The sequence below is a fragment of the Apostichopus japonicus genome, chromosome 18 (assembly GCF_037975245.1).
Source record: "Apostichopus japonicus isolate 1M-3 chromosome 18, ASM3797524v1, whole genome shotgun sequence".
Lineage (NCBI taxonomy): Eukaryota > Metazoa > Echinodermata > Holothuroidea > Aspidochirotida > Stichopodidae > Apostichopus > Apostichopus japonicus.
The window spans coordinates 1,969,324-1,986,879 of record NC_092578.1 but is presented as its reverse complement, the minus strand read 5'-3'; the positions used below and the strand labels follow the sequence as shown (position 1 = coordinate 1,986,879).

At 36.7% G+C, this 17,556-nt stretch overlaps 1 protein-coding gene across 1 annotated transcript; it reads right to left on the bottom strand.

The window, feature by feature from the left end:
* Window positions 1–6,607: 6,607 nt before the first annotated feature.
* LOC139958505 (allatostatin-A receptor-like) lies at window positions 6,608–10,799 on the bottom strand. The gene has a single exon (XM_071955609.1). The coding sequence runs from the start codon at window positions 8,692–8,694 to the stop codon at window positions 7,633–7,635; it is 1,062 nt and encodes a 353-aa protein (XP_071811710.1). The 5' UTR covers window positions 8,695–10,799; the 3' UTR covers window positions 6,608–7,632.
* Window positions 10,800–17,556: the final 6,757 nt, after the last annotated feature.

Here is a 17,556-nt window from a genome sequence, read left to right as displayed (position 1 = left end):
ACGGCTCCCATAACCCAAATAAACGTGAACATGCTTGATATACATGTTAACTTATAGTACATGTGCCACATTTATACACAATGCTCGACAAATTACGTTCATTACTAAACCCGAGGAGCGGCACTATAAGCCGACGTGTTCTGCACAAATTTACATCAGATATACCTTAGCTTTTCTGCGTATCTGTTTACCTATCTAGTGTGTGTGCACTGTTGAGAAGCTGGAACTGAGTATAACTAACGATGGATAAGGTCAATTAGGGGGGGGGGGGGCTCCTTCCACTGTACCACATCAATGATTTGATTCCTTGTGTTCCTGTACCCTTAGTGATTACAGGACACCTTCCTTTCTATTCTTCATCTTCCTTCACCTTCCCCTCCCTCCTGTTCCTCTTTGGTTTGGGAGTAGTTGAAGTCCAATTTTGAAATTTCAACTGGGTCCATTTCTTCAGTGCAGTGTGTATGCGACACATGTCTTCCAGTGTTTATATACATATCACTACAGTGGGAGGGACAATCTGTGAAAGTTTACCAAACATCCAGTTTTGCATGACGTTTCAAGTATTAACGCCATAATTGTTATGATTGGATTTTTAGTCACAGTAGATAAACAATGTAGTTTCAGTTCCAATCTCCTCTAATGTACTTTCATTGCTCAGTGTCAAAGGAAAACACTGTTTCAGCTTGCTGCTCTATCAGACAAACCTCGTAATATTGTAATTGTTTGCTGCCCTGGTAATTTTTACGTTTGAATTATTTACTTCATCAACGTCTACTCCAAAACTTACCTGGTTGGACACTGACGAGCGACGAACTTACCTGTCTTCTCATAACATCTGCACACTCGCTCTCCGTGTCTAGAGTGATCTGGTTACCTGGTTACCCCATGGTGACCGGTCACCTTCGGTCAACATACCTCCTCATTCTATCATCAAAGTGTCTAGTTGTTTGCTCTAAAGAGCAGTCAAGATCCTTGAGTATCTGGGCCGTTGGTATTCATCCTTTCGTATTTTTTTCTAAGTAAGAAGTCCAGCGGTTTCCACTTCCTTGATACTGCCACTGTGTGTGTGTACGTGTATGAGGGAAAGTAAAGTTCTGGTTTGGGCGGGGAAAGGTGAGGGGCTTCTAGACGGTCTGTAATATGATATACGAAGGAGGAAACTGTTTACACACGCAAAACGTTCGTTTTTGGATCATTTCATCATCATCATCAACAATCGATGTTAGTTATGCAACTGAAGTAAATAATATATTATTAGAAGTGAAACAGATTAGACCGCCCTATCCCCCTCGCCCTCCCACCCACCTACCCACCCAACCACCTCAATCTCATCTGGAAGTTGGCTATGTCCTTGAGAAGATGTTACTAGTCTAAATATGAATATTGGCTTTCGAGTGGCTCTCGTCACATCAAAATAAACGAGTGTCACAGTAGTATTATTCTACTTTGCTTTAAAACTGATGGTATCAAATAAATACTTTTAGCGTTTGTTTACAATTACGTGGCAGTCCTGCCGTTTGGCACATGACAACTGCCATATCAGTGCACAGTTTAACCTCCCTATAGCGTTCTTTTCATATAATTCCCTGATTACATCTGCTGTATAGTAGCCCAGTTTTATTATTGTATGTGTTTATTATTTCACACAACTTGTTTCGATATGATGATTTCATGAACATCTGAAGGTGGCATTTAAAAGTCACTTTAGAAAAAGGGAAGTGAGAGGAACAGACGTGGGGGTGGGGCGGGGGGGGGGGGGTTGTTGGGTGACAATGGTTATTTCAAGATTTGACTGACGGGAGTACTAACAAAACAATGACACTGTCTGGCGTGGTTTCAAATCAGTCGGACCATTGTCCTTTTGACTATAGGTATCATTTTCTTTGTTTACACGAAATATACTGTTTGGTGACTTAATTTCATATCAAGTTTTATTTATGTAGCAAGCATTTATGTCACAAATCATTCCTCACTTCATTTTTGGGTGTTAATATGATGTCAAAGTATATGTGCTGATATGTATATCGTTTCTATATAAACTTTACAGGGATTCATGAACCAACCGTTGAAATCAGTGTCACAAGCCTTATATGAATATGCATAGACAAACGGCAACACCCATAAGAGACATGGTCACAGAATCAGCAGGTGAGTGCGCTTATTGAAACTCAAACTAACGATAAGCTGCGTCTTCATGTTTAATTCAAATTTCAAAACATAAAAACCTTTCTATTTTACTTTTTCATCCATGTTTACTTTGGCCCTTAACATGAGAGTCAGCGTCTACGGTACCCTTCATGGATCACGAAGAGTGTTTATGAGAGATATGTTTTATCGCTTCTGTGGCCCTTTGGTAAAACTCCGTGTGTAGAATCTATATACTCTCACTTGACGAAACACTGTCCTAACCACACGGTTACTGTCTCGATTTAAAGGGACTGGGTCTGGGAGTGGTTCAAGTTATTTTGATTTTCGTTCTCGTGATCTTTCTTGGGGGATTTTTCTTAGAAAGTGTCTGTTTTATATCTTCATGATCTTTTGTACTCTTCATAGCCTAACCGATAAACGATCAGAAACAAGTACTTCAGGATGCTTTCCACAGTTAAGCTAACTTTGAGCAATTTGCATAATTTTCGATCTTGGTAGGCTGAGACTAATTCTGGTCCGTTCTTCTGCCACCCCCCCCCCCGAGGAAGGGGACGGATGGGGGAGGGGAGGGGTTTTACGACGGGAGAGCTTTGTGTCAATAATACTCAAATGAATTCACACTCGTGATCATTCCCGGCAGGGTGGATTTCTTATCAGACTTTGAAGGTAATTTGTATAGAAAAATTCGAATCCTTCTAGTAGGCTTAATAAGTAGGTTTCCCGTAATACGTTTATCATTGGCGCCCTCTATATAATCCTGTCGTTCGGCCTCCCTTCAACTTCGTTCGAAAGAGACAACAAATAGAAGGAACATAGAATTATTGATTTTATCTGACTTTAATATAACTTGATGTGAAGACAAAGACGAAATCAGCTGCTTACCACATCATACAATTATTCTGAAGACTTAGCAAAATATCAGCGAAAATCAGTAACAATTAAAACCGCCTTCTTCGGTTATCAGTTTACTGCCAATCAGATTTTACTTTACATAGCCAGGTAAAAAAGTCACTCTTCAGCTGTAAATGAAATCGTGTCTTTATTGACGTACCAGGTACCTTCATACTGTATTACGTCACAATGAGCTGACATTAATGAAAGCAATAATGTTGGCTACCAAAGACAAGACAGCGATTTCATGATACACTTCAAGCGTATTATAAAACAAAACTCTATAAAATGGGATGCCTGAAAAGCAGAGGAGTAATATACGCTTGAAACTGTAGGTCAAACCATAGAATGTGGTGATTACCTTACTTCAAGCTGGCCTCGCACAATTATTGTCACATCAAAACGTATTTAATCCGAACATTATTGGTGGGTTTTTAGGGTTTTTTCTTGGCCTTTTCTCAAACTCAGGATTGGAAAAGGTATATTCTGACACCTGCCAGCCAAAAGGCAAAATACACCTTAAATCAAACACATAACCTTATTACAACAACGATAAATGTGTCCCTTTGGGGCATAATGTTTGTGCATTCCACTCCAAGGAACGCAAATTAGGTAAATATAGCACAAGGTGATAGAACACACAGTAACACTGTCTTATCATAGTGTGCATATAAATATCAAAAGCATTTCTTATATGAAAAACTCGCAGGCTTGCACGCTTACAGAAAAGGACATTTTCACAATTCAAAATTTATCAGATTTTATTTCCGGAGAAAAAAAATAATAACACAAATATTCGTTAATGTGATATTGGGGTAAACTACCCCTGTACCTGCTCCCCTTACCACACCCACCCATCCGCCCGCACAGCACCGGGCACAATATACTCATGTCGGTGTTACTTAGGGAGCCTTGTTTGATAAAACATCAACCTTTTCAAACTAATTCCTCTATTCTGCGAAATTTTACATCAAAGAATAATCGCAGCCTACACATATAGAAACACATGTTAAAATACTTTACTGTGTGGTTTTCTAACATCATTGTGGGTTCTCAAAGGAGACAATTGAGATAATTCCAACCTTTTAAGATTTAAGGTGAAAATAAGTCATTTTTTGGGCAAAACTGTTATTCTGTGGTTATGCATAACATAAAGGCACAATTTTAAGGTTATATTTTAAAGGACAGTGAACTTCCGTTGAAAGAAATGAACACATCTTCTTTTTCATATATCAATATAAAAAAAGAGTATTGGTTATGGGCGATTTCCGAGAGAATATGTGGCTTATTGGGTGACAGGGTGAAACTATAACACCCCCAATTATCCACACCATCGCTAGGAAACATATTTAGGAGATGTTTTTGGCGAAGGATATACCCTTACAATTAAGCCTTTAAACTGTGATGGTAAAGTTACAAAACGGCGAACTCATGGTTACTAATAATAGGTATATGACATCGGAAAACATGAATATGCATAAATTTGTCTGCAAGGCACATACATGCGATGGGGCAGTAAAGAAATACATTTGCGGGAAACTTGGAAGACTCAATGTATCTTATATTTCAACTCTACCTTAAAAAATAGTTGCAGAGTACTTCAGTAAGGTATGACGTCATTAACTTATGACCCTCCCCCTCTCCCTCAAGGTGTGGATTTAATTTGCTGAAGACGTTTTCAGCATTATATTACAATTAGACCATTCAGAGACAGAAGTGGGATGTTTTGATATACCTATACAACATTGTGATTGTTAGCATGCAGCTTAGTTCAACTAAGATATATACAATATATCCTTCGTTAGATCCATCAGAAGTTATACGACATTTGGAAGATGATTATAACTATTCCTAATCCCCACCCACACAACCTAACCCACCTACACATTATCTATACAATCGGATATCAGGGTTGCAGATATTTCTACCTGTACTTAAATCATCGAACTGTAAACTGATCGGTTTCATCTTCCCCTTTAAAGGCAAAAAACACCGGAGAGGAAACCTTTAACATTTTCAGTTGTGTGAGAGCAGTTTAAAATGGACAATTGTGTTTGCCGTGTTTGTGCATTTTATATTGCGTTTAAAAGGAAATTGACTTGGGCTTTTTTATTATTGTGTAGGGAAATAGCACGCAATACACCATATGCTGCCATATGTGTATAACCTCAGGGGTTATGTATGGATCAATATTTCCCCACCCCCTTCAAGTGAGCTGGGGTATAATGTCCTTATTTATCAATCAAGATCCCCTCAAACATGAAATTGTTGCTGAATTACCCAAATAAGTACACAAATAACATATCTCAGATTCCGATGGTTTACGTATATGTATGCTAAACTTGAATTTCAAGTCAAGCATCATTATGCTAGAAATAAACTGTCCTCAAGTTTAAAGGAGGGAGTGGAACATTACATAGGTGCGTCCCTTCACTTACTAGTGAAGTAACCCATAGATTTGAAAGATGGCTAACACCTTAACTATCAATCAGACGAAACAAAAACGTCACTCTAAATTAAACGACAATATTTGCCTCTGCGCACGTCGTCAGCCGGTACAGCGGGTAATCTCCATAGTGATCAAACTTGAAGAGACGCCATCGTTGCCAAATAAACCAAAATGATAGAGTTCATATAGTGTAGTAACAATTATAATAAGATTTTTTTTTGGGGGGGTGGGGGTGATAATCCCAGGGACTAACACATCGATGATAAAGAAGTCTATCAGCATGATTGGGGGAAGCAAACGTTATTTATTTATTTTTGGTTTAGCTATGTATGGCAATGAACATACTGAATCTCAGATTCATATAAACTTAAGTTGCAACCTTCACAGGAACATCAGCACAGAATAAACTTTGGCAATAGGGCTGAGAATGGAATGGGTTCAAAATGAACATTTTACCGTTATGTTATTTAGCTAGCTCATCTATTCGGGCACAATCTTCAGAAACTTTGTTGAAAAGGCACTAAAATTTGACGCGATTAGATAAGATTGGGATCCGTACCTTATGGTGCTACATTATAACGATGCGGTACTAACAGGGACTCACATTACGCGCAAGTGGAAAAGTATACAGTGAAAACTTGAAAGAGAAGCGACTTGCGGCAATCATGTGCCTTCCAGACGAAAAGTCTACCTTCCCTACAATGCACCCAACTGACCCAGCTATCTATATGTTGGCGTAACGATTATACCTAAGGGCCCGGGGGTCCGGGCCCTATCATAACATATCCTATAGCACAACGAGCGAAGCGAGCAATTGTGAGACCGCAATATGAGATTTGGTCCCCATATCTTCTTAATAATATTGAACCAGTGACACCATTTTAACGCAATATGCTATGTGCACCAATTTCATTATGGCCTCTAAAGGCCCGGTCACACTACAGCGATATTTTATCGGAATACGGTCCGATTTTTCCGATTTTAGGCCGAAGAGTGAGGTTTGTGGTAGTGAATGTAATGAACGCAGTGGAATATTCGAATACCTACTCCAAATCTGAGGGGTTCTGGAACGGACTACATTCTGAAGTGACGTCACATCGAAAAACGATAAAAATCGTAAGAGAAATCGGATAGCTATCCGATAAAAGGAAACGGAGTCAATATCAAAAGTTAGGAGAGGGCTATTCCACATCGGAATGGCTCAACAGATAGCAAATCAGGTCCTTTATCACTGTGGCTAGAAGACCCGAACGAAAAACTGGCAGTTTCGATTCCTCCGGGAAAATCGGATAGTATTCCGATAAAAATCGCTGTAGTGTGACCGGGCCTTAAAGGCTCCGGGGTCGTTTATGTCGGCGTACCGTAACGATACAATTACTGGGGCCGTGTGCAAAGGATTATATTGGACGCCTAAAGCGAGCGAAGCGAGTGATTGTTATAATATTTTGGTATATATCGGTATAACATTTTCAAAGAATAATTAAAAGCCGAATCAACTTAGCTGTGTTATAGTCGCTATGAGGGATCTTTCTTTGCGTCCAAAAGATGTAATTATCCGGTAATTTATCTCCTAAATTAATTACAAAGCAATCAATCAATCCACATTTGTGTATTCTATGTACGCTATATACGTACATCTTGTTAAATATAAGCTTGATTTATTAGATGATAGCTTAAGTGCTAAAAAGTTGTTTTTGAAAAGTACTTCACGAAGTCTGAACATCTGTTGTCACGACAATTTTTAATCAATTTTAATTTGTGCTCAGGAGAAGTAGCCATTCCATGACGAAACATGGCACCTTTAAAATACAATTAGGGCTGCTCGAAGTTTGACAGCGGCAATACAAATGTGCATGCAAGACCATTCTCCATGGTAACATTTTCATGCAACAAATTCAACAATAATATACTAAGTATATACTAAGTATGAAAATATATGCTGAATATGTAATTGAATAATTAAACATTAAAGCGACAGGACAGTTCCATGTGGCTTATATAGAAAGCTCTCATACCGGTGGATCTCCACACATATGACGTTCTGTTTTCAATTTCTCTCTGAGGTGGTCAGAAGTCTTGTATATAATACACACTTGAAGGCCACTGTTAATGTTATCTCTGATTTTCTTGTACATTTTTTCTTCTTATACCTCTCTAAGTTCGGTAGAGCCGTTTACCTTCTGCACACTATTATCCGGTGGCGAATGTGTATCAATCGGGGTTATACTACAACCGCCGTTTCCAAGGACGTTGTTAAGAGACGTTTCGTTATCTTGAACTCTGTTTCTCCTTCCCAAGGCTTTTCTTAGAGCATCTTTAAAGAGTTTATTTTTAAAGCTATAAATAATTGGGTTAGCGCAGGAGTTTGATATCGCCAGTATCACGAAGTAAGGATAAACTGGACTGTTTTCATAATCAAACGATTGTACTTCAAGATTCATCAAGAGGTAACACAATTGATCCGGTGCCCAACATACCGAAAACGTGCACACCACGATAAATAACATAGTTATTATATTCTTCCTTATTCGATGCGATATAATCCGGTTTCGCGATTTATTGTGTCCATTTCCGTCTACCCGGTTAACCCGCTTTTCACGGTTTCGCAAGGAAGCAAACATCCTGGTATAAGCTAAGAACATGAGAATTAACGGTATAAAGAACGAAATCAAAAACACAATTATTCCGATTATGTCTCTTATGTTATTATTGACCTTCCACTCAGCAACACAGTCCCCATCTTCTACGTGTAAAATAATGATTGAAAATAAATTCATCAACACCGCGATTACCCAAGCTAGTAAAAGCAATAACTTCGCTGCAAGCTCTGTAAAGTATCGTTTGTGATAAATCGGATGAACAACAGAAAAATATCGTTCGGTTGTTGCGAATACTAATATGAGAACAGACGCCTTGGCTGACGTCCATAGGAGAAAGTAAGAACCGATTACCTTGCAGTAAAATTCTCCCCAAAAGTTACTTTTGACAGCCACCGACTGGCTAGCCATTCCCGGTATCAGGGCGACTCCTGCTAATAAATCGGTTACTGCCAATCCTTTGATAAATACTGAAGTGACAGATCGCAATGTTCGCGATGACTTATGAACCACAATGACAACAATGTTGCCGAGTATCGCAAATATCGCGATTATCCATAAGCAAGCATAAAACCAGGTCTCCTCTACAACGGTGGAAATAACCATCATGAATTATGTCATCGGTATTTCGATGTCTACACCGTCGAGTAAAAAGTTCACCCAGTTGTATACTAACCGCTTTCTCTGCTGTACTGAAAATATCAACAAGAAAACATTTTCAAAATCATAGCAAAAATGACCCGCAATTAGCTGAATCATTCGCTAAGTTCCTAATTGAAAAATTATGATAAAAAATAATAATAAAAACAATTAAGGCCGTTTCCCGAAACAAATAGACCTAAAGGAATCAATATCGTCTTGGTTAACTTGAAAATGTGTGAATATCATATGAGAAATATTTTGAACGAAGAAATATCCAAGGGGTTCTCCAAAGCTTACTATAGAATCCCGTATTATAGTCTATCATGTGTGATCACTGTAAACGAACAACAGAATTCTAAGGCTCCAATGTAATGTTTATCTTCTGAAAAGATTGAAAAGCTCCTTCGATTAGAAACAAAGCAACTTGAACCTCCTCATGTAAGAGATATCCTCGTACCTCCCTTATAGCAAGCCTCTTACTATACTCCTCACCGTCACACCGAACAAGGTTTTAATGAAGTCCAGGGACTCGCGAAGTCGTTATCTCAACGTAAACAAGGTAAGAACAGTATTGATACATATACAAGTAGGAACCTGTATTGACCGTAGTCGGTCTCCGACTCAGTTCACTCGTTCGTCTGAAATAAATATTCACGGCTGGATGGGAGGGGAGGAGGCTTAGATATAAATAGATAGCTGTTCCAGCGATACGGGTGACAACATTTGCTCTTTTTACGTCAGTTCGTATATACTAATACAAAACCTTTCAAGGAATTTCCGAGACAAACAGAATGTGACACCAAGTCAAACATATTCACATGTTAACAGCACTTTGGATTAAGAAATCTCAAGAACGTTCTCTTCTTCGGCCACGTGCTAGTTCAATAAACATTTTAATCAAAATATTGTACCAAAAAAAAAAAACCCAAATTAAATAGATGAAGAAATCCTTTACGAATATGGTTTCGAGGGCTATTAGCACTCTTGGTGGTCTTTTTTGTAGTTGCCAATTTTGAATGTTTTGGTCAAACATCGAACGGTTGCCATGCATGCCTGGCCTATATTAATGTACTTTAAGATACTGTCTGGTGTAATGATAATGTCTTCTGTCATCTAACTGCTGTAAATATAGCTCGTCTCAAACGGAACAGAAGCCGATCACTAAAGCACACTGGAAATATCTTGAATCTCATTAGCGAGTCTATAAGGACCGCTAGGAAGCAGTCTTATAATCTTCTTAAGACAAACAAGTCGCAATTAACGTTTAACTGCTTGATGTGCAATGCAGTTACTTTATGTATTGCTTCGAGAAATGGTCAATCTCGAGAATATCATGACAATGTTAAACGAGATATTTTTCCTGACTCAGTTACAGCAGAGATATTCAAACATAATAATAATCATCAAATAATAATCAAATTGCACAACATGCAATCACGTCTCCCAGCCGTCCAATGCTAACCTATCAAGTACATCCGGAGGGTATTTCAAAAGCAGACTCATTACGATTATAATGGAAATTTGAGATTCAAATACAAATATCTTGGAAAAATTACTTCGATAGCATAATGGTCACCCTCGATCCAATTATCAGTCACTCCCGCATACGTCATAAGTATTTATGTAACTATGCAGTACAGTTAACCGATGCTTCACAACGCCAATTATCGATGTATAAGTTAGATGAAAATCAAAACCTGAGGTCTGTGTTTAATGAAAGGTAATAGTTTGAAATGTTTTATTAAGCACACGAATTTTTAGAAAGACACACGAGAAAGGTAAATAGCGACAAATTTATAATGAAAGATGCAGCTGGAATCGTTTTATCTATCAGTTAACCTATGTTCGGTTGCGATGCTGCGCTCAATCTAAACTGTTTCAGCCTCCATTCCACAATGGTTGTTTGCGAAAACAAAAAACAGTATGTCGTGAGACATTTTCAATATAGAATAACTGTCATAAACAGAATTCCCTTCAAGGAAAGTTGTAAGTTTGGTCAATGATTATCCTAAATAAACAGTTAATGTTTTAATCCTCGATGTATAAGTTTTCATTTCGGTTTAAAATCTTCTGCAGATGAAATATCCATCTACTACTGAAAGCACAAACCGTGATTGTGGTAACACAGCACTGACGGCTTTCGCGAATCTTGCATTCTTCACAATCGTATACCGTTATATGATCATATCAGGCACTTAAAAGATTCCGTCGAGAGATAGAAAGGCGTGAATGACAATCAGTGGTATAGTTTAATATAGTGATATATATTTTTTTTGCCGCCATCAAAGGATTCTGAAAATGCGCTTGTAAGTAGCTTGCTCGTCTAATCGTTTCTCTCAAGATATTAGTATCGTAATCGTTACTGAGTGAAGAGCTCTGTCAATATCAAACAAGGCAAGATTGTACTCCACAATCTCACTTTACCATTTCCCTGTATAAAGAATAATAACAGAGAACGAAACACTCATCTGTTACTGTTACCATTAACAAGTTCTGCATGACTCGTCTGTTTGAAAGTCTCTATAGAACGCCAGAAGAGACTAAGTTATTATTAAACAACGCAAGGGTTGTATGCGGGCATCAAAATGTTTGATATCTTTGAGTGGTTTTATTCATTAACAGATGATTCATATGCATGGATCTGAAGTATTAATGTTTGTGAAATATTAATACAACAAGGTCGGAATATATTTGTATATATGTATATATATGTATATATATATATATATATATATATATATATATAAATATATATATATATATATATATATATATAAACATATATATATATATATATATAAACATATATATATATATAAACATATATATATATATATATATAAACATATATATATTTATAAACATATATATATAGATATATGTAACACACACATATGTATATATATATATATATATAAACATATATATATATATATATATAGATATATATATATATATACATATATATATATATATTTATAAATATATATATTAAATATATATATATTAAATATATATATATTAAATAGAGATTGTATTTTTTACATAGAGACTATGAACACGATATTCATACCCTGGATTTTCGCAAGGACATTGTGTTCAGTGGATGTACTATCAGCCAATGCGCATTCTGTTTACAAACCTTTTAACTACTTTGCTGATTCTCATCGAGTTCTGAATAGGCTGTATATGTCACTAACTCTATGAATAAATTCTCAAAACGCACTTCATTTCAGTCTTAAATTGCCGTCAATTATTTCATTTTTTTTTAGATGTTGTCAAACTTTCACGTATATATGTTTGTGGCTTGCCATATGTGTTGGTGATTTTGAAAATGACCAGAGGGGTTCGACAGCGCGTCCGTGATGACATCTCAGTTGGGTCAAGACTACGCATAAACAGAACTATTTGATTGACACACACGCACTTGAAAATGTCTACACAACCTATACAAATTTTACTTGTGATATATAGAGACACGTTAACTTTAACGTGCATGTCTTTTACTGAAAACGAAACAAAACATAAGGTTATAAATATACAAAAATCGACGCACCCGGGAAAACAACTCATTTCACGATAGACAGCCAATTCGGGCATGTATAATATGTTTTGAAAGTCTTTGCCATGCATTGACAGATTATTTATTTATGTTTGAGTAACTTCCATTTAATCTCGGTTTCAGGTACATTAAAAAACATTTATGTTTACCTTAAAGTGGTAGTCTCGCAAAACTGATTGTATATAAATCAAGGAGATTTATGTGTGCAACTATAGCATTGGAAAGAAAAAAGCAGGCTGTCATTTACTCTCGTAATTCCAAAAAGGAAACTTTATCTTCTTGAGCGTGTCTAGTTTGGTTTATATTTAGAGCTGTAGTGAAGTTTAATAATGATTCGTAAAACAGTGAAATTTATATAATAATAACAGTACTCTAAATATATGTATATATAGCTAACATGGCAGGTTGTCTGTTTTTGAGTTACCTTATGATGACGATGCTCTTTAGTGAGAGTGAAATTTCACTCGAAGGAGTGACTCTAATTAAGGGTAATCATACAAGACACACTCTAGTAGAATGAATTGTAGCATTTTAATATTAATATGATATATCATCATGAGCACACCGTTACAGTCGCGGTGTAAGGGAACTGGGCTTGAAAGTGGATCGAGTCGTTTGGTTTTCGTGCCCAGCTTATATCTTGGGTTGCTGTCTCGCAAAAGTACAGTTTAAACATGTTTTCACGTCGAAATCATAGAAATTTATACTCCAAATAACAATCTGCGAAAGTACTTATTGGGTAGGGATTAAGGGGAGAGGGGGGGGGGGGGATTGATCGGCCTATAACCGCTTACCGGATCGGAACCGGTGCACCATTGGCTCCGAGGCATCGAATGTACGGCCAGGTTGAGATACCGTTGACGCCTATTCCATTTGGTCGCGAAAGTTCTACTTTCGTCCTAGGCGTCATATGTTCCGCTTGCTTCAGGAACCCCCCCCCCCCTCCACCTAGGACCGCCATTTGGAACATTGAACCTGTAGCATGTTATGTCCCAATCTGCATGCGCCTATTGTGTAATGGCTAAGAGCAGAACGCGATGACCAAACTTGATATATTGACAGATATTGTTCTACCATGATAGCACGGTTAGAACACTGCATGGTACTAGTTGACATTTGCCTTAAATCTAAAGGGAATATATTTTATAGATGGAGACACAACCAACCCCTCCTCCCCCTCTGTCCCATTCAATTAAATATTTATAATTATCAATAAAAGTCAGTTCATATAAATTCTTTTCCCCTTTGTTTTTGCTCTAACTGTTCTTTCTTTTTAATATCCCATTAATAATATATTTGTAAAATATTTAGTAAAGTGCTCCTGGTGCAGAATTTTGGCAGTTATATTTAATAGGTTTAACTTAAATGTCATCATTTAGCAAATTACCATATGGTATTCGCAGAATAGACGTCACATTTCACTGAGAGGTGAAGAATAGCGTGATAACTGACGTATGCTTTCCTTGGAAAAGGAAAAAAGTCCAGAAAAAATACAAGAATCCTAACCTCACCTATAACTTTTTAAGATGGTGCTTTTTCTCAATGCAAAGAGTTTTCACGGTACTTTGTAACTTTGGCTGGTACAAATGTATCCTTAGACCACCCGTGTCAATTTATAAAGAAATTAAATGGCATTAATTCATGCATGAACAGGACCACTGACGTCATCAACTTTGAGTATTTCACACATTTTAATGTAATTTAATGGTGAATATTCTGAGCTGAAGGAAGATGGTTCCTATTCAGAATTGTCTTTGTTTTTGGTTGGAACATGATACAACAAGATTTAATTCCTGTCTACAGTCATCCTTCACGTTAGACGTGACCATTAAGTTATTTGATTGCTCGTAGTTGTAAAACATGATGCCTCTGCCCGATACTGCAAGATTGGTATAAATAAATATAGGCAAATTTTTATGATGATCAGTACCTCATAAGATGAATTAAAACCAAGTAATCACGATGGATATATGACATATCATCAATAAAAGATATATTATTTCATGCGTTCAAACCGTACTACTTTTCAAACTTTATTTCCTGAGCAATCTATAATAATCGTCAAAATGCCCGACAGAGATTTGAGGCGGCTGAACTATACTAAGTTTAACATGATCTATATATATATATATATATATATATATATATATATATATATATATATATATAAATCTTCCTCTGCTCTTTGGGCCTTTCTCAAAGCGCTAAATCCTTCCTCGTCAAACAGCTTGTATATATATATATATATATATATATATATATGTATACATGTATGTAAATGTATATATGTATGTATATATAAATGGACAGAAATGGATAGAGAATTATATCTGAATATTCCAATTATTTGCAGGTTACTATTTACATTCTATGTTATGCATAACAAAATATTCGTAGAACTGCAAACAAGTTACAGTACGGCTTCTATTTCAGTAATTAAAGACCTTTTTACGGCGCTGTAACATATCTCTGATCAGAGCCGTATATTTAGCTTTGTCTCTGATCACAGGTGGGCGAAGTGCGGTGCGCATGCGCAACTTTGCTGCGGCCCGCTACTTGTCAAGACTACTTAGTGCGGCCCGCTCAATCCCGTAATATCAAGGCAATGTGTTTTTCATCCCAGTAAATTGAACTTCTTTCTGCCGTGCCTAAGCTTTGAAAGGTAAACATTACTATAATAATGTAGTGAACGTCACAACAAGTTTATTTTTCAATGTGTCTATAATGACCATCTTTATCAATTCCATCAATAAAATATGCCGATCTTTCAAGTTTTTGATATGTTAAAATAAATTACTTTCAAACATTAGTACATCGTTTAGCTTTTGTTCTATCTTTCAAAATGATCTTTTCAACTATGGCAGGCTTCCAGTCACTTATATATAAATAAAGACAAGTACGCACTTCCCACACAAAGCATCTGTTTATATTTTAACTTCATTTGTTGGCGAGCAAAGAGGTACTTGAATACCACGCAATTCCTAAATAAACTACAGAAAAATATATCAATCAATAGATAAAGATTATAAGCAGGCGGTATGAAACGATTCTCCTCAGACGATCAAAAAGGTTTAATATCTTATAAAACTCAGTGAAGTCTCACGAACCACTCCAAATAAATTAATGAAAAACGAAGAAAACAGTTTGCCGATGAGTTAAAAGTAACGTTGCCGCTGTGGTTATTTTACCCCAATAGTATTCCATTTTAAAGCAATTATTAACATGCTGCCATCTGACGACTTAACATCTTGGAAAGTAGAAAAGAAATACATCGTTAGAGCGGGATTCGAACCAGTGACCTCTTGAAGAAAGCCATGTGCTCGAAACCTGCATATGTCACTGGATCGAATCGCGTTGTAGCCAATGATTCCAGGGTCTAAACTTTGTCAGTCTACCTTCCGTTATTCATTGACTTATATAACTTAACATCCTAAAAGACAAAAAAACAAAATTATAACAAAACCCTACAAGACAGAAATGAATAAACAGAAAAAAGGAAAAAAACACGATTATTTCGTAATTGACTAATTAGCTAACAACCATCTCTTCGGCTACTGAATATCTTTGAGCTGTTTTCCTTTTGTTTTCTCTCTCTCTGTCTCCAACGATTCTGTCTTTGTTTTACTGAAAGGAGTCCCAAAGGCATGATTTGTTATTGAATTAACGTGGGATTAAAGACTGTAGTCGTATGTAGATGCAATCCGCTTTTTTATAACGCCTCTTAAATAAAGCATGTGGCTGCATGCCAATCTACGCTTACAGACGACACAGCTCTTTTTTGATCCGCGAGGCGGCGACTTTTCACTTGTATCGCAGAACAGAATGTCTGATGTCAGACATTTTATTAGACACATTTACATCTCAAGAGAAAAATATATAAGTGAGCTCCAACATTATTGACAACAAAAGATGTGAAACGCATTATTATAGAACTTGGCCCCCTTGCTTTGAATTTTTCATATAAAACAAATTATGAAGATGGAAATATCATATTCTCATTCCATATTTCCCCGGATTCCATACCCAGGCCCCGAGCTGTATTCCCCTTAACTCCCCCCCCCCCCCCATCTCGCCAGGCCTGGCTATATACCATCTGTGTTACAATGTGATTGCTTCTGTTGAGGAAATACACGATGCATGTCCGATAGATGACTTATGCTCGGGTTTCTGGCATGTTATTACTAGTCTTATAGATTCATGTGACATCAAACTTTCATTGGAAACCTATATTTATGATGCTCTTTCGCCAAAAAATATAGCAATATGAATATACAATATATGATAAAATATTGAACTGCTCTGTCCTGTCTGGTTTATATTAACCACTTGAATAATTAAAAAAATAATGCATTTGAAGTTGTACAGTACTGCTCGATCGTAAAAGGACTGACGTAAGTTAGAGAAACCTATATATTGCTGCTCATTGCATAGGACATTTACAAAACCACACATTGCTATATGTATATGCATGTCTCGTATTATATGACTAAATTTTGTCGGTCAACCAAAATTTGTCTTCGTCCCTAGCAACAGTTTGCACCACCTGACATAAAAGCCTTATATATACACAACTCAGCCGTTGCATAGATATCACGAAAACTGAAGCGACAACTGTTTGTAGATTAAGCAATTAACAATGAAGTTTCTCTGAGTAAATGCTAAATGCTTATCATAGGAATATAAACGCAAAAGGGTGTCAAGGAATGGAAGGATCAAGTAAGTTACGTTGTTCGTGAGATGCCAGTGTATGCGTCACATATTATTCTATGAAAAAGTCCGTGTTGTAGTACACGAAAAGTACCCATTACTAGAATATATGTTTTCGCCAGTATTTGGGTGTTGAAAGTACATAGTAAAAGAACTAGTATATTTATCGTTCAGTACTCTAGATTTGGGTTTGCTAAAATGCTAATACTTGCACCCGATTTGAATAAGGTGTTCTTGCTCAGGACGAGGATTCAAACGAATACCTAAAGAATAACACGATTTGTAAAACTGACGATTGCAACAGGGAATTGAGGAATATTTCTTTTACCATTTTGGCGTTCCATATAAATTACTCTACAGTAGTATAAGATGTCTCGACTTTGGTAGTACACCGACGTATGGTGATTACTAATGTGTACTGACGAAATAAAATATGTATGTGCAATGTTCGGCGTTGAACATATAGAGAACAATTCGTAACATCATCACAGTATATGTTTAATGCATAAATTTCGTATCGATGATATGAAAAGTACGCGAAATAGTATCATGCTCATGTA